The sequence below is a fragment of the Panthera tigris genome, chromosome B2 (assembly GCF_018350195.1).
Source record: "Panthera tigris isolate Pti1 chromosome B2, P.tigris_Pti1_mat1.1, whole genome shotgun sequence".
Taxonomy (NCBI): domain Eukaryota; kingdom Metazoa; phylum Chordata; class Mammalia; order Carnivora; family Felidae; genus Panthera; species Panthera tigris.
Genome location: NC_056664.1, coordinates 79,274,748 through 79,302,086, shown reverse-complemented (window position 1 = coordinate 79,302,086; position 27,339 = coordinate 79,274,748). Strand labels below are relative to the sequence as shown.

At 36.7% G+C, this 27,339-nt stretch overlaps 1 protein-coding gene across 4 annotated transcripts; it reads left to right on the top strand.

The window, feature by feature from the left end:
• The first annotated feature begins 529 nt into the window (after positions 1 to 529).
• Positions 530 to 18,678, top strand: SRSF12 (serine and arginine rich splicing factor 12). Of its 4 annotated transcripts, none has more exons than XM_042986794.1 (5): positions 530 to 721; positions 9,298 to 9,408; positions 10,257 to 10,368; positions 10,523 to 10,664; positions 15,997 to 18,678. In XM_042986794.1, exons 4-5 carry the CDS (start codon positions 10,534 to 10,536, stop codon positions 16,364 to 16,366), a joined length of 501 nt encoding a protein of 166 aa, XP_042842728.1. In that variant the 5' UTR covers positions 530 to 721; positions 9,298 to 9,408; positions 10,257 to 10,368; positions 10,523 to 10,533; the 3' UTR covers positions 16,367 to 18,678. The 4 variants fall into 4 exon arrangements, with proteins under 4 accessions (XP_042842728.1, XP_042842725.1, XP_042842727.1 ...); XM_042986791.1 differs by lacking the exon at positions 9,298 to 9,408 and adding an exon at positions 8,831 to 8,935 and having other exon boundaries at positions 570 to 721; positions 10,265 to 10,368; XM_042986792.1 differs by lacking the exons at positions 530 to 721; positions 9,298 to 9,408 and adding exons at positions 781 to 1,175; positions 8,831 to 8,935 and having other exon boundaries at positions 10,265 to 10,368.
• Positions 18,679 to 27,339: the final 8,661 nt, after the last annotated feature.

Below are 27,339 nucleotides of genomic sequence, written 5' to 3'. Positions count from 1 at the left end.
CCGACGACTCCCAACACCCTCTCTCCGGATCCTCTACCCCCCGCCTCAGTTTCAGCTCCTAGGACCCCGCTGGCCTCCGCCCTCCTGACACTCTCTGACCCCAAGCGCCCCCTTTCCAGACCCCTCGGACTCCAGCCTCCAAGCTCCCCTCCTTCCCGGATCCCCGCGTACCTCGGCACCGCCCCATCCCCAGATCTTCTCGGAACCTGGGACCCTTCCACACCGCCCCCTCCCAGATCCTCTCTTGCGCCGCCCCTTTCTTCTCAGATTCCCTCGGTCTGCCGGACCCCGCGCCGTCTTCTCCCCGGATCTCTTCGGACCCCGGGACTCCCGCACAGCCCCCTCCCCGGACCTTGGCAGACCCCGGCACCGCCCCCTCCTCGGATTCCCTGGATCTTCAGGACCCCGCGCCTCCCCCTCCCCGGATCCCCTCGGCTCGGGCTCCGCCCCCGCGCGGTCTGCACGGACAAGCTCGCGCCGCGCAGCGCCCCCCCGCCCCGCGCCCGCCTCTGCGGCTGCGCGCTCGCGGGGCCGAGGCCGAGGGGAGGGGGTCGCGCCGGGGGCCGGCGGAGCTGCTGTGGCGGCAGCGGCGACTGAGAGAAACGGAGCGAGCCTGGCGGCCGCGGGCAGGCCCAAAGGCAACGGAGGAAGCGGCCATGTCGCGCTACACGAGGCCCCCCAACACCTCCCTGTTCGTCAGGAACGTCGCAGACGCCACCAGGTGAGCCGCGGCTGCGGCCGCAGGTTGGCGCGCGGGGGAGGGGCCGGGTAACGGCAGCGTCGCGGAGCCGGGTCGCGGCCCCCGGCTGTGCCCGGCGCCTGCCCGGCCTCTGGCTGGGCCTGTGCTTTCCGCGGAGGCGCCCTTCCCGGGAGCGGTGCGAACCCTCGGGCTGCTCCAGGCCGGGGCGGGACTCGCGCCTCCCCTCTCCCGGCCGGCGTTCCGCCCCGGCGCAGCGCACCCCCGGGGCCGGGCCCCGCGCCCGGGAGATCGGTGCCCATCCTCTGCTTGAGGACCCGCGGCGCGCAGGCTTCTGCTTTCCCTGTAGCCAGGGTGCCTCCCCGCCCCTGGCCGAGAGTGTTTTCCCTCGGGCCAATGCCTGCGATTCGACTCCTTTGTCGCCGTGCCCCGATAAAGCTGCGCGTCTTGTGTCCTAGATGAAGAGGAATTGGGGATGGTGAGAACGTATTATAAAATAATGCGTAGTACCTTGGGCCTTACTCTTCCCGTTCTCTGAGTGTGGTCTACTTACAAGGGATGCTGGTTACATTTTGCTGCACAATACAAAGGATGGCTTCAGTGAAAGAGATTTATGTTTTTCTATAAAGTTCAGAGTGCAGTGTAAACACCCATGATAACGGTTTGGATAGACTTCCCTGGTCCAGTGAGATGCTCTCGGTCCACACATCCCCCTCCCCGCCTTGAGAATTCTTGCCTACATAGTGCTTAAACATAAATATTAAGGAATGACCTCTTCATCATAAAGCACTTTCTCCCTTAACAGGAGCCAGAGGGAATGAATGATAGAGGGTGGGATAGGGGCATAAATAGACGTTTCCATTTCACTGGTTTTACCTAATTTATTCGCCGCTCAACCTTTTTAGGTATGCAATATCATCTTTATAATACACAAGGAAAACCTGAAGCTTAAGAGTTTTAATGATTTAACTGGGGCTTAATGGCTTCAAATATTCAAATATTGGAGCCCTTGACTCCAGAGCCATCTGGAGTTATCATTGTCGTTTACCTTTGAGGAGTAAATGTTCAGTATTTTTTTATTTGATCCCTACTATTCTGTATGTCACAATTATAGAGTGTGGGTTAATATACCTTAATGACATCTAAAAGATGCGTGTGTTTATATTTCTCCTCTCAACCTGTTTATCAATACATAGAAAACAAATATTTATAATTTGGGTAGAGTAAAAAAAAAAAAAAATCCCACAGTTAAAGACCACCTGAATCTAAATAAGCATCTCGTCTCTCTAGTGTGTCTACAAAAAAGAGAGAGAGAGAGGTTTCCAGTTCCAGTAGCCACAGGGGCTAGCCAGGGTAACATGAATGAGTAAAGTTGTTGGGTTATAAGGCACAATAGGATGGTGTGGATTGTAGCAAATAGAAAAGAACTCATGCCATATAAAGGGGATGGCAACTGGTACTACTAGCTGCAGCTAATTACTACATAGACATTTGGACTTGTTGCCACAAAGTCCTAATTTTCTAAAGAAACTGAAACCTGTGTTTGTGTAAACTCTGTTCCAAAATGCTGGCATTTATTTAATTGAATTATATGAGATTCCTGTTTTTGTAGATTTAAAAGCTGTAAAATATTGGCAGTTTTATGTTTCAGCACACCTTGAGGCCAAATAAAACACATCACATGACACATGTTTTCTGATCTAGATAATCCACCATGAGTAATCAAGACTGAAAATTGAGATTTATTGATTTCTTTTTCCAGTTTTTTCACCACTTTTTAGTACTGCCACTGGGGGCAATCATCTAGATTTGTATTAATGGAATAATAATCGCTGACATTTGTGGAGTATTCACTATGTGTTAAACACTGTACTAAACATTTTGCATATATTATCTTACTAGATTTTCCCAATAACCCTGTAATGTATGTTCTTTATTAATCCCATTTCACAGATTAGAAACTGAGGCTTGGAGAAATTAAGTTTCTTATCTAAAATTGCCCAGCTGCTGAATAGTTTTGTGAAGGTAGAATCATTACGTGTAACTTATATTAAAAGCTTTTTTGTACAGGGTGGCATGCAGTGTAAGTTAACTGGTAATATGGCAACTATAACAAAGCCAAATTTTATTTAAAATACTTCTTTGTGCCCCTCCCATGTGCGTGCTCTATCTCTCTCTCTCTCACACACACACACATAAAATAAATAATACAAACTTTTAAGAAATTTTAAAAATGGGTACCTACGTGACTCAGTCGGTTAAGCACCCTCTTTTGACTTCAGCTCAGGTCATGATCTCACGGTTCGTGAGTTCAGGCCCCACACTGGGCTCTGTGCTGACAGTGCAAAGCCTGCTTGGGATTGTCTCTCTCTCCCTCTGTCTCCCTCTCCTGTGTGCTCTCTCTCACACAAAATAAATAAACAAAAAAAAATTTTTTTGAATGCTTCTTTGCAGTAGCCATTTTAATATGTGCCATAAAGCACAAGACATTAAAAGGTATTATGGCTTAGCTTAAATTTTTTTTGGAATGAAATTGAGTATCAAAACTAAAGAAAGACTTGGGGCGGTAGGGTGGCTCAGTTGGTTAGGTGACCGACTTTGGCTCAGGTCATGATCTCACAGTTTGTGAGTTCGAGCTCTGTGAGCTCTGTGTCGGGCTCTGTGCTGACAGCTCAGAGCCTGGAGCCTGCTTCGGATTCTGCGTCTCCTTCTCTCTCTGCCCCTCCCCTGCTCACGCTCTGTGTCTGTCTCTCAGTAATAAATAAATGTTTAAAAAAAAAAAAAAAAAACTAAAGAAAGACTTAAAAATACATTTTAGGGGTGCCTGGTTAGCATAATCAGTGGAGCATGTGACTCGATCTCACGGTTATAGGTTTGAGTCTCGCGTTGGGTGTAGAGATTACTTTAAAAAATTTTTTTAAACTTTAAAAAAATTTTTAAAATACATTTCATGCTGTTTTAATTTGTATTATTTTTCTTTTCACTGGTGAAACAAGATCTGGTTCAGGAAGAATATTACTTTTAATATCTTTGCTTTTGCACTATGTAGAAGAATAATTTTTTTTAAATGTCAGATATAGTTTTCTAATGGAACAAAGTAATGTCCAAATCCCAAATATAACATTCTCATTTTGATGCATAACATCATGTTAGGTTGGGAAGCAACCGTCAAGTACCTCGTTTGACATAATTAGTAGCATTCTTTGGTTACAGTGTGTATGAGACTATATTGATATTGATGGTGATACGGAAAAAGCATTAAACAGAATTCAGCAAGATTCATGAGAAAAAGTGTCAGCAAACTGGAATAGAAGGGAACTTCCCCAGCCCAATAAAGGGTACCTATGAAAAGCCTATAGCTAACAAGATACTTAATGGTAAAAGCCGAATGCTTTTCCCCTAAGATCAAAACAAGCCAAACATGCCCACTCTTACAACCTCAATTCATCATTTTGTTGCAGGCCCTAACCAGTGTAACAAGGGAAGAAAAATAAATAAAAAACATAAAAATTATAAAGATAGAAGCAAAACTTGTCCCTATTCTTAGGTGACATGTTTATGTAAACCTTAAGTAATGAGTTAGTAAGTTATCAGAATACCAGATAAACTTACAAAAAATCTGTTTCTATATATTAGCAGTAAACAGTTGAAAATGAAAAATTTAAAACAATTTCATTTGCTTTAGTATCAAAAAAACAGAAATAAGTTTAACAAGAACAACAACAAAACATGTAATAAAAACCTTTACACAAAAAACTACAATATAGTGCCAAGAGAAAGAAGACAACATAAATTGATATACCATGTTCTTGGATTCGAAAACAAAATGCTAAGTTATCAGTTCTCCCCAAACTGATTATATTATAGATTCAAGACGTTCCTGATCAGAGGCTGTTAAAAAAATAGAAACTGGGGGCACCTGGCTGGCTCAGTCAGAGTATGCCACTCTTGATGTTGGGGTTGTGAATTCGAGCCCCATGTTGGATGTAGAGATTACTAAAAAAAATAATAAATAAATTTGAAAAATACATGAAATAGGAAGTGACAAGTTAATTCTAAAATATATTGATATGGAAAGGATCTAGACTAGCCAAAATAATCTAGGAAAAGATCACTGAAGTTGGAAGACTCACCTGACATAAGACCTACTAAAAATATATAGTAATCAAGACAGTGTGATATTGGCCTAAGGATGGACAAATAGATTAATAGAACAGAATAGAGAGTCCATAAATAATCCACACTTACAGAGTCAGCTGATGTTTAACAAAGGTACCAGTGGAAAAAGGAAAAAGGAAAATCTTTTCAACAAATGGACAGTGCATACTGGGGAAAATGAACTGCAGCCTATACTTCACGTCACAATTTGAGCTGGATCATCAATTGAAATGGAAAAGATAACAAAATAAAGCTTTTAGAAGAAAACATAGAAGAATGTCTTTATGACCTGGGGATAGGCAAAGATTTCTTATAGGACAAAGAAAGCAATTACCATAAAAGAAAAAAGAATATTGAAAAATTAGATTTCTCTAATTTAAAATTCTTGTTCATTAAGAAATGCTATTAAGAGAGTAAATAGTCATGCTACAGACTGAGAGAAAATATTCACAAAACATACACAAAGCAATACAAAGGACTTTTTTTCAGAATATGTAAAGAACTTTTACAACTCAGTAGTGAAAGAGACAAACATTAAAAATGGGCAGAGAGCTCCAACAGACACTTCACAAGGAAAATTAGCACATGAAAAAGTGCTTGAGATCATTTGTGATTTGGAAGTGCAAATTAAAACCACAGTGAGAGGGCTCCTGGGTGGCTCAGTTGGTTAAGTATCCAACTTTATTCAGGCTCAGGTCATGATCTCACTGTTAGTGAGATCAAGCCCCATGCAGGGCTCTGTGCTGACAGTGACCAAGTCTGCTTGGGATTCTCTCTCCCTCTCTCTTCCCCTTCCCCTTGTTCTTCTCTCACAAGATAAATAAACATTAAACCGAAAAAAACCACCACAGTGAGATTCCACCTAACTCCCACTTCAATGGCTAAGTTAAAAAACAAAAAAACCAAAAATCTGACAACCTAGAAAGTGCTAACAAAGATTAGCCTAACTGAAACTCATACATTGTGGGTGGGAGTATAAAATGGCACAACCACTTTGCAGGACTGTGGCAGTTTCATAAAAATTACAGTATATAAAAATTACACATCTTCTTTAACCCAGAAATACTGCTGGTAGGTATTAACAGGAAACAACTGACCCATAACACATGAAAATATGTTGCACCTAACTGGTTGTTAGGTAAATTAAAATTAAAACATTAAGATACCCTTTCACTTTATATGCTTCAGGATGATAAGAATTAAAAGTGTTAATGAGGAGGTGGAGCAGTGGAATTCTTATGTAGGTTTTGAGGAGTATAGATTGATTTGGTCACTTTGGAGAACATGTAGTTCTCTTCATGTAGTTCAGTAGAAGCTGAAGATCAGCGTGCTCTCCGGCCCACCAGTTGCATTGTGATGCATCCCAGGAATCTAGCAGAGCTCTGCATGGCACTTGTATCATAACATATGCTGCAGCATAGTTTGCAGTTTAAAAAACAGCATCTTAAATGTTTATCCACAGAAAGATGGATAAGTAAATTGTGATTTATTGATAATACCAATACAGAGTTAAAATGAGTGAACTAGGGCTACATAGAGAAATTTCAAGGGAGGAGAAGGAGTAAAATTATATAAATAGTCTGATACCATTTATATGAAGTTTGACATATACAGAAACATGTAATTAGGGATATATTAATTTACAGTAAAAATACAAAATTATGCAGAGGAATAATAAACACCAATGATTGTCTCTAAGGTAGAATAATACATCTTGTTTCTAAAAAAATCACTGAAAATGATGACAAATATTGAGATATACTAAATCTTGGTGGATACATAAGTGTTTATTGTATTCTCTATTTTCTGAATGTCAAAATAGATGACACCAAAAATACAAAAATAAATGAGAGCAAAACAACAGCTAATAGCTGTGGCAGTGGTGACAATGGGAGCCAGCTCTTTTGGAAGTTTGGCTTCTTCAGATTTCTGTCACCCTTGGCTTCTGGGATTCCAAGCCTCCGTGACACACATTGCCCCAGCCTCCATTACACCATCTAGGATCCTTTTCCTGTCAGGCACTCACATTTGTTGAAGGGATTGGTTGCCTCAGAAAATTCATTTGAAGTCTAGCTTTGCTGCTGGCTATATGTACCTCTGGGCAAGGTAACTTCTCTCATTCTCATTCTCCTTGACTCTTAAATGGTAACTCAATATTTTGAGTGCCTACTTTGTGCCAAGCAATGATGCTAAGGTACACTGGTGAAGACACCTGCTTTAAAAGTGATTCTCAACCCTGATTCTCAGAATTGCCTGTGAAACCCTTAAAAAAACTAAACCTACCTGGGGCCCACCAGGGGAAGTACTAATTGGGTCCAAGGTTAATGCATCAGGCTGGAGTACCTGTTTTTATAACATCTCCTTCACAAATGATTCTAATACTCAGGAATGGCTGAGAGTCATTACCCTGTTGTCTTGTGTTCTGTGGCAGCAGGAATGTTGTTCTCCATCACATCGCTACAGGCTGGCCAGAGTAGGTGCTCAGTAAATATTTGTTGAATGAGTAAATGAAAGAAAGACATTGTCACTACCCTCCAAAGATAATAGTTTCAGGGAAGGCAGACAATTAAACATTTTATAATAAGTATTAAATGAAAAAAAGTACAATAAAGGATGTCATGTCAGTTGCACTGTGTGGTGAATTCACATCTCTAGCTTTAATCACTGACTTTTAGTCTTGAAAGGAAAATAAATTTATTTAATAATAATTTTCAGTTGTTTACATAACTCTTTTTTTTAAAGATTTTATTTTATTTTTTTGAGTGATCTCTGCACCCAACATCGGGCTCGAACTCACAACCGCGAGATCAAGAGTTACATGCTCTACCTACTGAGCCAGCCAGGCCCCCTGTTTACCGAGCTCTTACGGATGTTCGGCCATCACCTCAAATCCAGCATTTCTTTTGCCTCTCTCCTCCCTCATCAATCTAACTTCTCTTTTCCAGCGATCTCATTTTTGTCATGGACACTGTCTTTCTTCCATTTGCCCAAGCTAGCAGCTTTGCAGTCATCTTTGAGTCTTCTTTCTGCATAATATGTTTTGAAGGACTCTTATTTCTTCTGGGCCACGTTTTGTGCTCATAGCTTGATGCTGAATCTCTAAGATCTCCATGAGGCGGTACGGTGCAGTGATTCAGAACACAGACGAGTGTCAGGTTGTGGATGTTTGATTCTAGTTCTATCATATGCTGGCTTGCTGACCTTAGGTGAATTCATCTGTCTGTGCCCTCACCTTTAAACAACCATAAAATTGTTAGCATTAAGGTGAACAGTAGCTGGATTGTAAATGTACTCTAATTGTCAGCTATAAATGCTAAGTATTTTGTCTCTTCAGTTTAAGTTGTTGCTCCATGAAGACAAATAAGCTAAATATTCCTTTGGTGTCCCCTTTTTAGTACCTGTCACAGTAGAAGGCATATAGGAGGCTTAAAAATACTTATCAAATTTAAGAATATGGTAGTTATTTTGCTTTATGTTTAATAGTAAAACAGTTTTCTTTAAAGCCTGAGAAATAATTTTAGGACTTCTTTAGCAGCTAATCCTTGCCATCTGAAAACAAAATTAACATAAACGTGAAATTATAGTGAGGCAAATGAATGTGTTCTTAATGAAATAGTTAACAGAACTTTTTATATTGACAATTGAAATATCTTTTAATAAAAGTCACTTTCAAAGATGGATAATAACTTTCCTTGGTCATTTTTTCCCCAATCCGAACAGCCACCTGGAGTGCTTATAAAAATACAGATTTCCAGCCCCTAATGCAGATCTTTTAAATCAGAATCTCTACAAGTGAGGCCTGAGGATTTGCTTTCTTTTTTCCTCCTTCCTAAACCCTGGGTGATTATTATGACAATTTTAGATAATACTGGTCTAGATAATACTTTCTTTTGAAGGTTTCAACTGGATTTCCGTAGGCAAAATATTTTAATCCAGCTATTCATATTTCTTTGCCTTATTTCTAAAACACTTCAGGCCTGAGGACTTGCGCCGTGAGTTTGGTCGCTATGGCCCTATAGTAGACGTTTACATTCCACTTGACTTCTACACCCGCCGCCCAAGAGGATTTGCTTATGTTCAATATCCTTTGTTTTACTGTGTGCATATGAATGTACTGTATATCTGTGCAGATATGCATGTGTATTCAGGAGCATATGTTATGAGATTAATATTGCCTAATTAAATGTGTTTATTTCTCTATCTCAGAAAATCTAAAGCAGTCCACAGTAGCTGGCAAGCACCCCCCAGTTTGAACCAACCTGTTAGCTAGAATCCAAGCATAAACCAAGCAGGCGAGAAAAAAGGCACCTAAAGTTCAAGCATCAAGGAGTAAAGAGGGAGGGTGGACACAGATATAAAGACCTGGAAGAGGGGAAGTCTTTATCAAGCAAAAGACAAAGCCAACACCAGGTTGAGACTTCGGCTTTCCTACATTTATTCAGAGTTCCAGAGTCAAAGCCAAGTCTGATTTTGTTGGTTCTGCGTCTCTTATAAAGTCCATCTTGCAAGCCTTAAAGAGTAAAGGTCAAGGTTCAAGATCAAGTGACATTGAGGTAATTGCCAAAGTCTCATTTTGTATTGCGTTTCTTGAGCTTTTTCTGTTTTCTATTTTTAAAAAATTAAACCCGTGAACAACCTCCTGAAAAACAGCTAGTCATTTTCTATAGTTTATTTCCATTTTAGTCAGGTTTAATATATAATTTACGTAGGTAAGGAAGTTTAGTGGGGTATTACAAACCAATATATGTAACTCCAGATGTTCACAGATTGCTTTTGTGTTTTTTTTATAATTATATCCCAAGTAATAAAAACATAAAAGTATTTTAAAATAGTAGGTTCAAAAGTAAATATCATTTTTAAAGGTGTAATATTTTAAGTTACATGTATCTTTGCAGTTTTGTTTATAGTAAGTAATTTTTCCTAAATGTCATAATCAAAAAGCCTTTTAGTGAAAGAGTAATTATAATTTCAGAATAAAGGCTTCTGTATGATGAAAAACCTGATGAATCTTTTACCTGAAAGAAGGGAGAGCCTAAACAATTTTTTTTTTTAATCCTAGCCAGTGTTGGACTTATTTTTTTCTCATAACATGTTCTTTCACATTATAAATGCATACTGCAGCTACACTAATGTGTGCATTAGAAGTGTAGTTACACGTTTGTTTCTGTTCTTACTTTTAGATGGATTCTTCTAAATCATAAGGGGACATTTTGTTTTCATAATAAAAGTGAAATTTCTGGTTTTATATATATATGTGTATATATATATATATATATATATATATATATATGAGCTTAATAACTTGGAGTTGTTTTTTACTATTAATTTCATGTCACATGTAAATAATTCTATAAAAATAATATTTTTACTTGATATCTGACGTTCAAAGTATCCTTAACAGCTAGTCATATTTGAAGATGTTCGCGATGCTGAAGATGCTCTTTATAACCTCAATAGAAAGTGGGTATGTGGCCGTCAAATTGAAATACAGTTTGCACAAGGTGATCGAAAAAGTAAGTGTGACTAAACATTAGATCTTGTTTATTCAGCAGAATGAGTTTTAGCTCTGACAGATTTTTTTTTTTTATTTTAAATTCTTTCAGAAAAGAATACTATTTGAATAGCTGTTACTGAGGTTTTCAGGTAATAAATTATTTCATATTCTAGCACCAGGCCAAATGAAATCAAAAGAACGTCACCCTTGTTCTCCAAGTGATCATAGGCGGTCAAGAAGCCCCAGCCAAAGGAGAACTCGAAGTAGAAGCTCTTCATGGGGAAGAAATAGGAGACGATCTGATAGCCTTAAAGAGTGAGTACAAAATACAGGAGGATTGAAAACTTAATTTTCTACTTTTTCTGGAAAACATTTTAAAGGGTTTTCAAAAACAGGCCTCAGAATCATTTTGTTTAATATACATAAAGGTCAACTTTTTTAAAAACGATATGCTCCTCTCTATTTGAAGTGTATTGTTATTTAACTTGAGTATATTGGGTACCTTCCAGTGTTTTTATTTCATGACAGACTTAATTTTAACCTTTTTAAATAGAAAAGTAATATGTACTGAAGAAAAAACAAAAAATTTTAAAATGTATACTTGACATATAAAGTGGAACTAAAAAAAATAAAGTTTTCCTAACTGAACAGAATAATTAAGAATTTAAGTTCGGGATGACTAAAAACTCATAAGAAATATAATCACTTGTGACAGGAGATTGAACTTAAAATTAATGTAAATCAATATATTTATAAAAGGTAAATTATTTTCAAAAACAAATTATAAGTATGGTACTATTCTAAGAAGACATGAAAATAGTAAGTTTTTTCAGAAAAAGATATTTGCAGGTTATTTATATTGCTAGCCAGGACTTTGTTTCTGTTAGAATAATAGTAAATCACTAATAATAAAAAATAATTAAAAAAATAGTAAAACACAATGAAAATTAATTAACTTGAAGTTATTTAAATAATAACTGAAATTGTATTAGCATTCTTAAATTCTTAAATAATTGTATTTATCTTGAGTTTTAGTGCTGTAATTTTTTCATAGACATGTAGAATTTTAAGGTAAATTTTCTTTAAGAATGATCAGCTTTGGGGTTCAGTCAGTGGAACATGCAACTCTTACTCTTGATCTTGGGGTCATAAGTTTGAGCCTCATGTTGGGTGTAGAGTTTACTTTTTTTTTTTTTTTTTAATGTTTATTTATTTTTGGAGGAGAGAGAGACAGAACATGAGTGGGGGAAGAGCAGAAAGAGAGGGAGACACAGAATCCCAAGCAGAGTCCATGTCAGCACAGAGCCTGACATGGGGCTCGAACCCACAAACCATGAGATCATGACCTGAGCCGAAGTCGGATGCTTAATCGACTGAGCCACCCAGGTGCCAAGTGTAGAGTTTACTTTAAAAAAAAAAAAAAAGAGAGGTGCCTGGGTGGCTCAGTCAGTTAAGCATCTGACTTCAGCTTAGGCCATGATCTCATGGTCCATGAGTTTGAGCCCTGCATCCAGCTCTGTGCTGACAGCTCAGAGCCTGGAGTCTGCTTCAGATTCTGTGTCTTCCTCTCTCTCTGCCCCTCCCCTGCTCATCCTTATCTCTCTTTCTCAAAGATAAATAAACATTTAAAAAATGTAAAAAAAATGATCAGCATTTACACGAATATCCTTTTTTCTGTGAGAAATAAGAGCACTCCTGGGCCACATGTAGTACACCTAAACTCTATATAGGCCCATATAACTTAAGATCAAAGATCACCAGGGCTGCTCACTTTCACTCTGATCCCTCCGTTCCTCAACTCCAAGAGCCTAGCCAAGAAAAAGCGCAGTGTATGGTATATGTACCAGAGCTAGAGAGTTAATCTTTGCCCCAGGTTCCCAGATTTAAAAACACGACTGTGGAGTGACCTGACTCCAATCCCTCCAGCCAAGTGGAAGTCAAAGATAGGAAGTGAGAACTACATCTACCTTCTATGAGTTTTTAATATCCAGGAATCCTGATTGCTAGAAAATATGGCCCTGTCAGCGCTCTAGGATCTTACGTAGCAGTTCAGTACTTCTCCTTGTGTGTGAAAAAATATGTTGATTTGGCCCATCCTTAGGGAGGCATGAAGCAGGGAGGAAGCCCTAAGCACCTTTTATAATCCAGGAAAACCCAGTCAGGATTGAGCCATTACCGAGATTGGTGAAGAAATATTTAGAAACAGTCCTATCTGGAACATGATCTCTTTTATCATATTTTCTCTGATAGTATAAGAATATAAAACCTCCTTTGCATCTATGGAGAACAGTCAAGTTTGTCCATGGCTAAGGGAAAGCCATTTTCCCATTGATTCATTATTTGAGATTTAGCTCTGATATATAGTTTCTATATTTAAAATACAAAATTATATTTATAGAACTTAAAACATAGTGAAAGCAAATCAAGATTTTAAAAAACTTTTACATGCCTTATATATAGGAAAGCCACACTGATAACAGTGGTACTGCTTCTGACTTTACGGAGGATATAAGGAAGTAATGTTCAACAGTTTACATTACTATGAATTTTATATTTATATACTATACACATATATATTATATATATGTATACATATAACTATACATATGTAGAAACTATACATATATATTTTAGCATAAGTTTAGAATGATACAGGTGGTATGTATAAAATGAATGAATTATTTATTTATTATTTTTAAATGATGTTTATATCAAAGATTAAAGGAGGTATAATATTGTGCCTAACGCAACAACTGTTGTAACTTAATAATATCCATTGGCCCTTGTGAAGAAGACAATTTTGTGAAAGAAAAAAGAAAAGTAAATTGCCCATTTTATTCATTAGGAATGTCAGTTGTTTCCCAAATGTATTAGAGCCATAGTTAACCAGTTTTTCTCCTGATTAATCAAAAAACGGCAAATATTCACATCATTTTATGCCTCCTAGTAAAAGTAAAGTATAACACTTAGCTGGAGAAAATTTAACAATGTCTATTGGGGCGCCTGGGTGGTTTAGTTGTTTGAGTGTCTGACTTCGGTCAGGTCATGATCTCCCAGTTCGTGGGTTTGAGCCCCACATAGGGCTCACTGCTGTCATTGCAAAGCCTGCTTCAGATCCTTTGTCCCCTTTTTTCTCTGTCCCTCCCCCACTTGTGCTCTCAGTCTTAAATATAAATAAAACATTTAAAAAATAGGTTATAGTTTAAAAAAAAATGTCCATAAATTATCCCAAATCATCATGAAGTATCAGGAATAGAAAGAACCACATCTTCTTGTAACAATGCTGTTTTGCTTTGTACTCATCATAAGATCATTGCTTGATCTCTCTGACCTCAGTTTTTTCCATTTGTAAAATTATAGTGTAGAGAATGCAAATCTTACCTAGTTCTCATGACATTCATAAGGATCAGATTTTGTGTGTGCATATGTGCATGCGTATGAATGAAGTAGTGTATGTATAAGCCTAACATATACTATAAGTAAATACAGTATAAGTGCTATTATCTTAGACTAAAAAGAGGTCTCTTATTTTGTCTTTAGTGGATATGGATAAAAAAACAAACTAGTGGGGCGCCTGGGTGGCTCAGTCACTTGAGTCTTATTCTTGATTTCAGCTCAGGTCTTGATCTCACGATTTGTGAGTTCGAGCCCCACATTGGGCTCTGCGCTCTCAGCATGGAACCTGCTTTCGATCCTCTGTCTCCCTCTCTCTGCCCTTCCCTTACTCACATTCTTTCTCTCCAAAATAAACACTTAAAGAAAATTATTCTATCAAGAATGTTACTTGTTAAATGCATTAAGAAGCCGACTGGGAAAGCTATCACTTTGTTAACAGTTTTACTTAAAGTAATAAAACCTTTGTTATATAAGCAAAAGAAAAAAAATTACTCTATCATTTCTTGATATTTATAGTCAGCTGTCAGTCTTAATGTTGCTCCTTTACAGGTAATGTATCTTATTCTCCAGGGTTTACTGAGCTGCTTGAAATTGTGAGTTGATGCTTTTCATTAGTTTGGGAAAATGCTAGGCTATTATCTCTTCAAATATGGCTTCTGCCTCGTCCATTTTTTATTTTTGGCTGTGTGACTGTGTACATATCTCTTAGGCTTTGTTCTGGATTTCTTAAAATTCCTTTTCTCTCATTGTGTTTCAGTATATATGTTTTTCTAATAATCTGTTTTATAGTTCAGTTCACTTTTTCTTCTGTATATTGATTGCTGTTAAATTTATCTAGTGACTTTTACATTTCAGATATATATTTTCAGTTCTTAAAATGTCCATTTGTTTCTTTCTACAGATTCCAATATTCTGTTGAACTTCTCCATTTTTTAATCTGTTTTGCCTGTCTTCTTATTTTCTTGATAGGACATTGGTCATAGTCATTTTTAAAAATTCCTGTCTGAATAATGCCAATATCCAAATTACTTTGGGTCTGGTTTTTTTTTTTTTTTTTTGTCTTGTATTTCCTTAGCTTTTAGTCATTTTTATCTATTTTTGACATATTTCATGGATTTCTTTATTGGATGTTGGACATCGTCGATGAAAACTTGCAGTGCTTTGGATGATATCCTCCAAAGGAAGTTTCTTCTAGTAGGTGGAGGAGTATTGGCAGATCACCTTGATCTTTTCAAGGCTTGTTTGAGGCATTGTTAAGACTGATCGGTAGGATATGGCCCTTCTGGGTTCTTAATTGAAAGCCTGGGTTGTTACTCAAGGCTCTTTGACCTTTTGGGGGTTGAACTCCAGCCTCTCTCCCCAGCACTGTGTGTCTGATAGAATTTCATCTTAATTCTTGAATCTTCCAACTGCTCTTTTTCTTGACCTCTAGGAGTCTCATCCTTTATGTGCACAGCTTAAAAGATGGCCAGTGACTTGAAGAGAATTTGTAGGCAAATTTTAGGAGATTTCTTGACTGCCATTTTCTCATCTCTGAGATTTTGCCTCTTTAGTCCCAACCATTTTGGTAGTCCTGAATCCTAATTTGTCTGTTAATATGCTTAGTCAAATAGCCATTTTCTGTTTGGGTTCAGTTCCACCATGCCAACATTTGGAACATGGTCTTTGTAAAAGAGCCATGGTTTGTAACCCCTCAAGTTCTGCTAGGGTTGGTTGGTTATTCTCTAATACCTTTAAACAGTTGTTTTATAAATGTTGTTTAGCTTCTTTATATAGCTGTTTTCCGTGGGAAGATTAGTCTAATACAAGTTGCTCTATCATGGTGGGATTCAAAAGTCCTGCATTTGGTTTTGGTTTTGGTTTTTATAAGCATTATTTAATAAACTTTAAATAGTTACTTTCTCTCTTTTTTTTAATCTTTTTTTCCCTTCAGATTTTCATACCTCTTAGGAGTTGTATAACCCAGATTTATTATGCAGGGCATTTTTCAGAACTGACCTGTATCATAAGATAAATCTAGCAAAGTAAAAATCTTTTGGTCATACATTCTAGTATAACAAATATTACAGACTTGGTACTTACATTTGAACTAAAAGCATGCATAGCAAAATTAAAATTGTTTCTTTTAGTTTATCCAGTGAAATCATAACTAATATTATGTAAAATGTATACATTCCTAAAGTTGCTGTTTCTAAACCTATTAAATGTTTTTGTGTGAAATATATACTGTTAACATTATGGATATTTGCAGGTCTCGACACAGGCGATTTTCTTATAGCCAATCTAAATCTCGCTCCAAATCACTACCAAGGCGGTCTACCTCAGCAAGGCAGTCAAGAACTCCAAGAAGGAATTCTGGTTCTAGAGGACGGTCAAGGTCCAAGTCGTTACCAAAAAGATCCAAGTCAATAGGAAAATCACAATCAAGTTCACCTCAAAAGCAGACTAGCTCAGGAACCAAATCAAGATCACATGGAAGACATTCTGACTCCATAGCAAGATCCCCTTGTAAATCTCCCAAGGGGTATACCAATTCTGAAGCTAAAGCACAAACAGCAAAACACTCTCATTTTCGATCACATTCCAGATCTCGGAGTTATCATCATAAAAACAGCTGGTGAACAGCAGCAGAAGAGTGCTACATAGTCTTGAATATAAGTCATTAAACCTCTCATTATGCTAAATAAAAATTCTTCAAGGCTTATAGAAAATGTGAGTTACTTTGGGCATGTGCAACAAATAAAGTCTCTCTAGCTTTGGGTTAATAAAGATTTGGTCTCAATTTAAAGGGCCCATACCACAAATTATGATGTGTCTGATGTCACCATTTTATGGACCATTTTTTGTTTACCTTGTGGCAGAATGGTACTTTTCAAAAGAAATGGGTAAAATGAAATTAATGTAGAAAATTCTACTTGGATATTAAGTATTAGTAATACTGATACATTTTACATAAAGATTTTTTACTTTAAAGCACTTTTACTTTCATGTAAAAAATAATGACTGTATAATTGCAAAGGGAAGACTTAAACTATTTGACACCTTATGTCTCTGTTGTATCTTCTCTTTAAACTTGGACCAATTCCTAGTGGCTATTAGTTCATATTACAAAATTCTGACATTCCTGAAAGAAGAATCTATATAGAGATCAAGAATTCAAAAGATACATTCTCTCCTGAGCTCAAAAAAGCTTTTATTTTTACCATGTGGAACAGTATAAAGTTGACATTAAATTACATCCTGTACTGTGTTCATTCACTTCAGAAATATCAAAACATATAAAAAATACTGAATTTTGAATGGTTGGAGACTACTCTAAAACTTGTATACAGCACTCATAATCCAAAAATACTCATATTAAGCCTTATACATTTGAAGAGTAGTGGTACATTTTGTATAAAAATCATATTTTATAACATGATTTCTACATACCTACTTTTCATCTACTGAATTCTTCTTAGAGCTCTAGCTCAAGACTTTAAATTGTGTAGAATAAGTCCTATTATTTTTGAAAGTGTTTAGTAACTTGTAGTAAGGAATTCAAGATTGCATCCTCTATAAAGCTTTGTGGTATTCAGATTTACTTTACACTGCCCTTCATTTTTATAAACCAAATAACTTTATTATTGCTTTTGTAGTTGTTAAAACTGAGAATTTCTTTAAAAATGTGTTTGTAGTTTACGTTTTTCAGAGGGTTTTGGTAGTATTTGTGATAAAATGGTTTTGCATATGATTACTATAGGGAATATATTTATAGAGTTCTACTTGTGTACTTTGTTGAATTATATTGAAAATTAAAAGTTCTTAGTCCATACAGTTAATATTTGTATCTAGAGTGCATAAGAAAAATCTGTCTTCTATTTTTGGCATATAGAAGCCAGTGTTGCTTCTATTTTTTTTTTTTTTAATACAAATTCCATTTTTCTTTGCGTTTTAGACCCTATGTAAGAAACAACTTTACAAAATAATATGCTGGTGATATTTGGACAAGTACCATAAATTCATGTATACTGTACAGTACTTTCTGGATACATTTTCTCTAATCATAGTAGAATTTGTTTCAAAACTGCAACTCTTTGAAGTGTTCAGCTGTAATAAAATTTAGTTATAAAATTACATGGCACTGTTGAAAATCTAAAGGATGGTCCAAAGAAAGAACAAACAAATATTAATAGTAATGTTTTATATTTTCTGAATAAATGTTTGGGTTTATCCACACACATACGCAGTCATTTGAAATGCTAAGTAAGAATTGATTATAGTGTCTTTACTTTTCATTTAATTATATCTTAGTAAAAAGTTAATACAGCAGTTTCTTTTTTCTTGTTTTTATTTTTTTCATATGGCAGTGTTTCTGAACATGCTTATCCTTTGATTTACCTCTGATTTGGTTTTCCATGGTAATCTTTAGTCTTCTTAGGAGGATCCTATTTGATTTGATGGAAAAACTGGAATAATAGTTCAGACTTTTTTGAGCATTGACTTGACACTGCTTTATAAGTTTTATATGATTCACTCATCATCACAACAGCTGTATGAGATAAATACCACTGCAGATAAGGAAAGAGAGATGCAGAGAGGTTCAGTGATTGCATTAGGTCACACAGCCGTTAGATTTTGGGAGTCGTCGGTGGCTGGACTCCACACTGCCTCTCCCTGTTATGCTTTTTGGAAGAAGTCTTTGACAGATAATATGCTAAACTAAGATAATGTTTAGAGGGAAAGGAGAAAATAGAATTAGGAAAATAAATGATTATAAGTGAAAATGGGTTCTGTGTCTTAGTGGAAATCAACACTTGTGCTAGTTCCTTGAGAAATTGTCTTCTGGGTATATCTCTATTCAGGATTCACTTTGGTTATAGCATTGTTTCTTGAACCATTTAAGGGAGGATACTTATGGGTGAGATTGTTAATAAAGCAAATGTTTTACACATCTGTGATCATTTTCTTTAACGATAATATATTTACTTAGGTACTTCTCAAGTTTAGCATAGGGGCACTATCTACATTTGTTCAGGATCGGAGGATAAGTTAATGTCAAATAATATAAAAATGGCCACTACAACTGCTTGTTTTCTTTCTCCTCATGAATAATAATTTCCATATAGCAGCTGATATTTTGTAGCTGCAAACAGTGGAATATGGCAGATTTTTTATTTGGACCCTAGGATTTAACCTTTGTCACTGGGCTAGCTTACTTTTAAATGAAAATAAATTCAAGACTTTATTATTTGTAATGTTTACTTGAGATATAACTATTCTAAGACATACCATTATATTACAAATAAGGACGTCTGCCTTTATTCTCATCCCTTTTTTGCAAAAGGCAAAATGAGTAAAAATGTAAAGGAAGTATTTAGAAATACTTTTACACTTCCTCTAAACTATATTAAAATTGTAATTTCTTAGAATTAAAAATTAAGTATTTTCCAAACAATACTTGGGAGTATTTGTATGTAGATAAATATATGCTAGTTAGGGGCGCTTGGCTGGGTCAGTTGGTAGAGAATGTGACTCTTGATCTTGGGGTGGTGAGTTCAAGCCCCATGTTTAGGGGCTTGAATATATATGTAAACTCTACCCTCAACATGATACTTAGTAACTTAAGCAGTATGGTCTGGTGCAGAGATGTTAATTTGGCATGGTAGAACCAAAGCTTTAGGTCTATCTCTTGTAGATTTTCAAACAAGTCAATGCCTCCCAAGAATTTAAGGACCAGTGGTTCAGTGAGATAGGGATTTTGGACTCATAACTTATCTACAGATAACTAGAAGACACTTTCAAGTATTACATGAGGATTATACACCTTATCATCGAAATCACTCCCTTGATGAATGGGGGTATTTATGATCATATCATGAACTCTGGCATTGGTTTATGAGGTCAGTTTAGGCCCTCTGGAAAATGTATGTCTTGTATACCTATAAAGTTAAGCAAATTGAATATAAAGATAATTGAATCAATAAGCCTTTTTAGAAATGTATTCTCTGACAGAAGTGTTAGATATTCCAGGTTGATTCAGCTTATCTCTAATCAATACAATAATGATGTACCTTTTTTTTTTTTTTTTTTTTTTACTTAAAGGAATCCTGTGGAAAAAAGATTGAAATAGGAAACAGACTATTATACCGCATCAGTAGTATTTTCCCTCCAAAATTATAATGTTTTTATTCTGTTTAGAGTAAAGGGATATATGAGTCTTACATTCTAGGAATATACTGCAACTGTGAACTTAAGAAATAGTACCAACTTGTGAGTAGATAGATGGTTACTGTTTTATAAAAGTAGGTGATTTTAAGTATATGGTTCATTTAATTTAAAACACCGTATCCAACCTACATGTTTATAGTAAATAGATTACAAGTTAAAATCAAGGATATCTTGGGGTACCTGGGTGGCTCGGTTGGTTGAACATCCAATCTTGATTTCGGCTCAGGTCATGATCCCAGGGTCATGGGATCAAGCCCTGCATTGGGCTCTTTCCTGAGTGTGGAGCCTTAAGATTTTCTCTCTCAAAAAAGAAATTAAAATGTTTAAAAAAGTGTAATTGGGGGGCGCCTGGGTGGCTCAGTTGGTTAAGTGTTCAACTTTGGCTCAGGTCATGATCTCACGGTTCGTGAGTTCGAGCCCCATGTCGGGCTCTGTGTTGACAGCTTGGAGCCTGGAGCCTGCTTCGGATTCTGTGTCTCCCTCTATCTCTGCCCCTCCCCACTCTCGTGCTCTCTCTCTCAAAAATTAACGTTAAAAAAAAAAATTTTTTTTTTAAAGTGTAATTGGAACACAAAGCAAAATTACTACTCTAGTTTATGAGTGTACGTCTATGAACTAAATGCCTAAATCCTATGCACTTTTTAGAAAGGGCATAGTAGAGTTAGATTGAGGAAAACCAGAATTCTTTGCTATGATGATCACTTGTTTCCTAAAGAAATAACTACATTCTAGTTTTCTTAGCTTATCCTAATACTATAGACTTAAAATGCTGTTGACTTTAATTTCAAGAAAAATCTCAGTATAAAATAGTCTTCCAAGCCCCAAGTGATAGCCAACTTCTTTTAATAGTAAGTTAATATTAAGTAAATAAATTTTAATGGCTTTTTTGAGGGGAAGGGATTAAGAATCATTCCTATTACATTGGTGAGGCAGTATCTACTTTGTGAAAATAATACTTTACAAGTTGAGAACAGTAGTCTGTTGAAGACCTTTTCAAAATTGACATAAGCTATAAAACTGGTCAAACTCGTCTGGGCAATATTATATATTTTTAAAATATTTATTTACTTACAGAGTGCATGCAATCAGAGGAGGCGCAGAGAGTGAGAGAGGAGAGAGAAAATCCCAAGCAGGCTCCTCGCTGTTAGCACAGAGCCCCACATGGGTCTTGATCGCATGAACTGTGAGATCAAGACCTGAGTTGAAATCAAGAGTTGGATGCTTAATTGACTGAGCCATCCAGGTGCCCTATAGACAATCTTATTATTTTAAAAATGAGGGGGCGCCTGGGTGGCTTGGTCGGTTAAGCGTCCGACTTCAGCTCAGGTCACGATCTCGCGGTCCGTGAGTTCAAGCCCCGCGTCGGGGTCTGGGCTGATGGCTCAGAGCCTGGAGCCTGCTTCCGATTCTGTGTCTCCCTCTCTCTCTGCCCCTCCCCTGTTCATGCTCTGTCTCTGTCTCAAAAATAAATAAACGTTAAAAAAAAAAAAATAAAAAAAAAATGAGAAGGATTGTTATTTAAGGTTACTTTAACACATTGTGAAATATTTATATAATTTCAAAAGAACCTTGCAGAAAAGCATTGATACTCCTCATTGTCACTAAACCTTCAAATTTTGGCCTTAAAATATTAAATGTAGCTGAATTAAGAATACTAATGTTCTGGTTTTGTTAGGGTATTCTGTACAATTTTTAATGGGTATATAAAGTCGAACCATTTTTGGCATTGTTTTATACTTTGTAATTCTCTCAACATATAATCTACTAAATGAGTTTTTTAAAAAAAATACCACTTAAAAACATGAAAATTTTTTATTCTAAAATATCTCATGAAAAGTACTTTATACAGAGCTTTAAGCTGCCTGTTAGTAGTCAAATATAACTGATGCTCTTTAAGAGGTTTTGTTTGACTGAAAAGGTGGCAGTTTTTGTCTGAAATATGTCTGTCATTAAAAGTGGAATTATATCTCTTAAGGAATAATTTTAAATACTTTTAGCTTTCCATTGGCACCACTGGTATTAATTCAGCATTAAAGGTTTAAAGAGTAGGAACCAACCAAGAGTTAAGAGTTTTACACTCCCTTGCCCTCCTACTCCCAAGTCACTTCAATGCTAACCAGACCTTCAGCCATCTCCTTTCTTCTCTTTTGGGAGTTATACATTTTTTCTTAAAGTTGTTACACTGTAGATACTTTAACTTTGCTCTCAAACCATGGACAGTTATAAGTCCCCTTCAGAATCTTTATGTAGTTTCCATCTACCTCTTCATCCTCCCTTAATTAAACTTTCTTCAAGCATTAACATTTATGTCAATATTAACATTAATGTCAACTGTCAGATTTCCCAAATAAGCCAATGCTTAAATACATTATCCTCTCTCTAATCTTTCAGTTCTTATTTACAAAGGCTTTGGTGTTTGTCATTAATTAGAGTTGTTCTTTTAGAAGTGTTATAACCAACTAACCAGACTATTTGAAAGTGCAAAGAAAAAATAACCAGAGATGTACAGTTTACAACCTCAAAGATTATTTGTCCTGTATGGTACGTGTAAGCTTTTAGAATTATTGGCATATTACTCAACTTACATATAATGTTGGAATGAACTAGTAGAGCAGCCTTCATGTTACCCAATTCTATTAACATTTTGTTACAAAACTTAAGTAAAAAAATAATTCTGCAGTGAATACCCGTATACCAACTACCTAAATTCTATAATTAACAGTAGATTGTACTTGCTTGCTATATATATTACATATATACAGTATATCTATCTATTTTCCAATTATGTTGAATTTAACTGTAAAATTTTGAAAACTGGAGTGTTCATAGAGTATTTCAGTTAGCTAAAAAATGATCAGAAAACGGTCGAATAACTTTATAAACCTAATTCTTCTTGGGAAATTCAGGTTGTGGTCTCAAGCATCAGATTACAGGAACTTAATAGACACAGATGATTAAGGAATGCACAATGAGTAGGACCTTTGGAAAGCTAATGGAAAAGGGCAATCCAATCGTTGATATTAACCCTTTCATTCTAAAATTCGAGAGCAGTAAATGATTGCTTAAAGAGTAAGGATAATTTCAACCATTGATAACCCTTATTTTATAGCAAGATGATCCCTTGTAATTGTAGATATCCAAGGTTTTGATAGGAAGAACCAAAGATCTCTATGATTCTATATTGTTAAGTACGGTATATAATAAATATCTTCCTGTTGAAAGATCTTACTGTTGGGGCACCTGGCTGGCTCAGTCGGAGCACACAACTCTTGGTTTTGGGGTTGAGTTCAAGCCCTATGTTGGGTATGAAGACTACTTAAAAATAAAACCTTAAAAGAAAAAAAAGATCTTACTGTGGAAGGCAATTCTGAGTTCAATTTCAATAAGACATTTGCATGCTGGAAATAATCAAAAGTCATCAAAATGTTTTCTACGTGCCATACCCTCCCCAAGACTCCAGACTGCTAAGAACCCATTTGTAATTTGGTTTTGGCAACTAATCAAGATAATTTCTAATTTTAGAATAAATGAACTAATTGTAATAATTTAGGAGTAGCTATGGAGGAGTTTCATTAGTATCTCTTATCTTTACAACCAGATATAAAATACCACATATTTTCTGCCACTTTATATATTGGACTAGAAAAATTACTTCCCTGAATCCTTTCTTATCCATAAAGGCTATTATTGTGTGAATCACTAAAGAAGTATTTTCATTATTATTATCAATGTCTTTTAAGTTACTACATGTTCAAGATACATGATCTAATTAAATGGAGCTTGAATAGACCATATAGCTTCCTTTGACAAAGGTGCATATAATTTTCCATGAAGGTTGCTTCTGCCAATCCTCCCATTTTTTCTGTTCCTACCATTACTTAATTCAGAGACTGGAATTAATGCTACAATGCACGATAAATTATTCCTTGAACAGAAAGAACTTTACATTTGTGTCACTGATTCTACACTAAGAGAACATTACTATAAATTCTGCTTTAGAAAATGAATTCTAAGGGGAGCCTGGGTGGCTCAGTCGGTTAAGTGTCCAACTCTTGGTTTTGGCTCAGGACATCATCCTGGGGTCATGGGATTGAGGCCCGCGTTAGGCATGAAGCCTGCTTAAGATTCTCCCTCTCTCTCTTTCTCTCTCTCTCTCCCTCAAAACAGTCAAACAAAAAAGATAAAATGAATTCTAAGATCTCAACAATGGACCCTCAGTAAATGCAACCAACACCTTTTATAAATCTTAAACTGTAATTCTATTTGAGGTTATAGCACAAGTTTAAACTTGATAAATACAGTTCCTGGGTGTTAGGAACATTACTTCTACATTTCAGCGTATTTAATTTAGAATTCCAAGATAATTGCAAAGGATATGAAAAGTAATCTGAAAACTGTCAGAGATTAATTCAAGACAACCTAATCCAAGAAATTTAAAGAAAAGGGATTTAGTTGAAGCATAAAATAGATTATCCATAACTCTTAAAAATCCACCCCATACCTACAAAGAAGCTTATCTAAAACTTTAAAGAAAGTTTCTTTCAAAGATTAAATTTGTGTTTATAAACAGCATTCTATAAAATGTACTCTCAAATTTCTGATTAAAAAAAAGTAGTTCCTGAATTATACATGATTTGCACGTACACACTTCTGCCATCTCATCTCAAAACATACTCTTTCCATTTGAAACTCATTGTAAAAAAAATTGTATTTGGTGATTTTTGGAAGATTTATGGATTCAGGAGAAAAAGGAGTGCAAAAAAACAACTTTGAGGAGTTAGCTCAGGAATCAGACGCTCAGCAAGACAGGCCCATGATTTTAAAACGTATTTAGTTCAGCAAATGTCTTTCAAAAATTTAATATATGGGAGGATGATGAAACCAACAGCCTTTCCATACCCAAGTATGTGTAGAAGCCATGGAAACTGGGGAGCCTTCCACCCTCTAAAGGACAATGTATTCGGCAATATGATGGAGGGTCATTCGGAGATGGGAGATGCACAAAAAAGGGAAATAGAAGAATAAAATGTTAGGGGTGCCTGGCTGGCTCAGGAGGTAGAGCATGCAACTCTTGACGTTGGGGTCGTGAGTTCTGAGCCCCACTTTGGGCCTAAAGATTACTTTTAAAATAATTTATAAGAGGGGCACGAGGGTGGCTCAGATGGTTAAGCATCAGACTCTTGGTTTCGGCTCAGGTCATGATGTTGCAGTTTGTGAGTTTGAGCCCCATATTGGGCTCTGTGCTGACAGCACAGAACCTGCTTGGGATGCTCTCTCTCCCTCTCTCTCTGCCTTTCCCCTGCTTGCTCTGTCTCTCTCAAAGTAAGTAAACGAAAAAAATAAAATAAAATTATAAGGGGCACCTGGGTGGCTCAGTTGGTTAAGCATCTGACTCTTCTTGATTTCAGCTCAGGTCATGATCTCTGTGAGTTTGAGCCCTGCGTGGGCTCTGTGCTGACAGTGCAGAGCCTCCTTGGGATTCTGTCTCCCTCTCTCTCTGCCTCTCCATGCCCCGCCCCCCCTTGGCTCTCTATCTCTCAAAATAAAAATAAATCTTTAAAAATAAAATAAATTATAAAAGGTTGGTTTTACCCAGCTTGAAATCTTGGACTAACAAAAGAGAAGTAAACTTTATTATTTTCTCCCTGCACCAAGTGGGCCCCCAATATCAGAATTCAGAACTTAAATTGGAAAACGGTTTCCTAACAGACTTTTACAGGTACGTAGAGAACCAACCAGCATTTAACACCATTCAGAGGCAATACCAACAATTTGCTATCATAGGTGAAGTTCAGAGTCCATGGGAGGCAGAAAGGATGGGGTCAAGAGTACTGTTAAGTGTTAAGCCTTGTGAGGGAAAAAGGCTACAGGAAGACAAAATATTTCATATTTCAGTTCCATTTTCATGTTGTAATTAGTGCTTCTGTGCACTTACCAAAGCTATACTTTCTAGGCCTGAGCTATTTTCTACTTGCTGTGTATTTCCATGTGGATATCCTAAACGCCCCTCAGAATTCAACATGCAAATCAAAATTACCTTCTATAATTCAGATCCCCCTCTAGAGTTCTCTAATTGCTAGTTTTAATCTCCCTAACTGCCCAATTTAAAAACTCTTTTCTGGGGCACCTGGGTGGCTCAGTGGGTTAAGCAACTGACTTAGGCTCAGGTCATGATCTCGCGGTTGGTGAGTTCAAGCCCCGCGTCGGGCTCTGTGCTGACAGCTCAGAGCCTGGAGCCTGCTTCGGATTCTGTGTCTCATTCTCTCTGCCCCTCCCCCACTCTCTTGCTCGCTCTCTCTCAAAAATGAATAAACGTTAAAAAAAAAAAAAACACCCTGAAATAAATAAAAACTCTTTTCTTACCCTCCATGCAGTTGGTTAAGTCTTAATTCTAACTTCAAAACATGTCCCAAGTATAAGTCCATGTCGGGGTACTCCCTCTGATAATGTCCTTAAGCCCATTTCTTTTATTTTAAACTACTGACATATACTTTTTCCTCAAGCTTTTCCTTTCCAAGCTGTTCTCCATATTTTCACCCGTTTTCTTTTTAAAGCAGGAATCTCTTTCCCTTATTTACCTTTGATGGCTCTGCCATGCCTGCAGAATAAAGTTGCAACTCTTTGCCATGACATGCAAGGCCCTTCAGGTTATTACCCCAGCACACCCTTCAATATATTGTATCTCCTTTCTCTGCAAGTCTTCCACATCTTTTTACACCACTGTCCATGCACTTTTACTCTGACAATTATTTTTCTTAACATGTCAAATACTATGTCAAATATCTTAAGGCCCAATTCAGTGCTGCTTCTAAGATACCAGATTCTGAAGTAGACAATCCCTACTCACCAGAATTAGTCACTACCTTCTGGTAATAATGACTTGTTTTCACCCCCTCAGGCATTTGTTGTTGTAGGGAAGGGGAATGCAACTTGTATTTTAGTTACATTTGTCATTTCTTCCCCAGCCACCTGTAGTTAACTTTCTGTTCTGCCATTTATCCTTGTATTTCCTGAACATACTTCACACGTAAGCCCCCACACATTAAACTGTAGACATGCTGCTCAGAAATGTCACAAAGGAACTGAGAAATGTCAAACAAGGGGGGAAGGGGTGTTTTGAGACAGTTTTATTTTCCAAAAGACAGGGACTCTGTATTAGTTTCATTGTTAGAATTTTTATAATCTTATACAGAAATGTGTTATCAAAACTGCAGGAATGAACCATTTTCTGGAATCAGACTGGGAGAGATGTCAGATCTAAGCCAACTCATTGGTTTCAATATTTGTAACACATTGCTAGGAAAAAAAAAAACCCTAAAAACTAGTGACTAAATATTGAGAAAATTTTCAAACTATGGTCAGAATTTCTAAGATTGATTTTCCA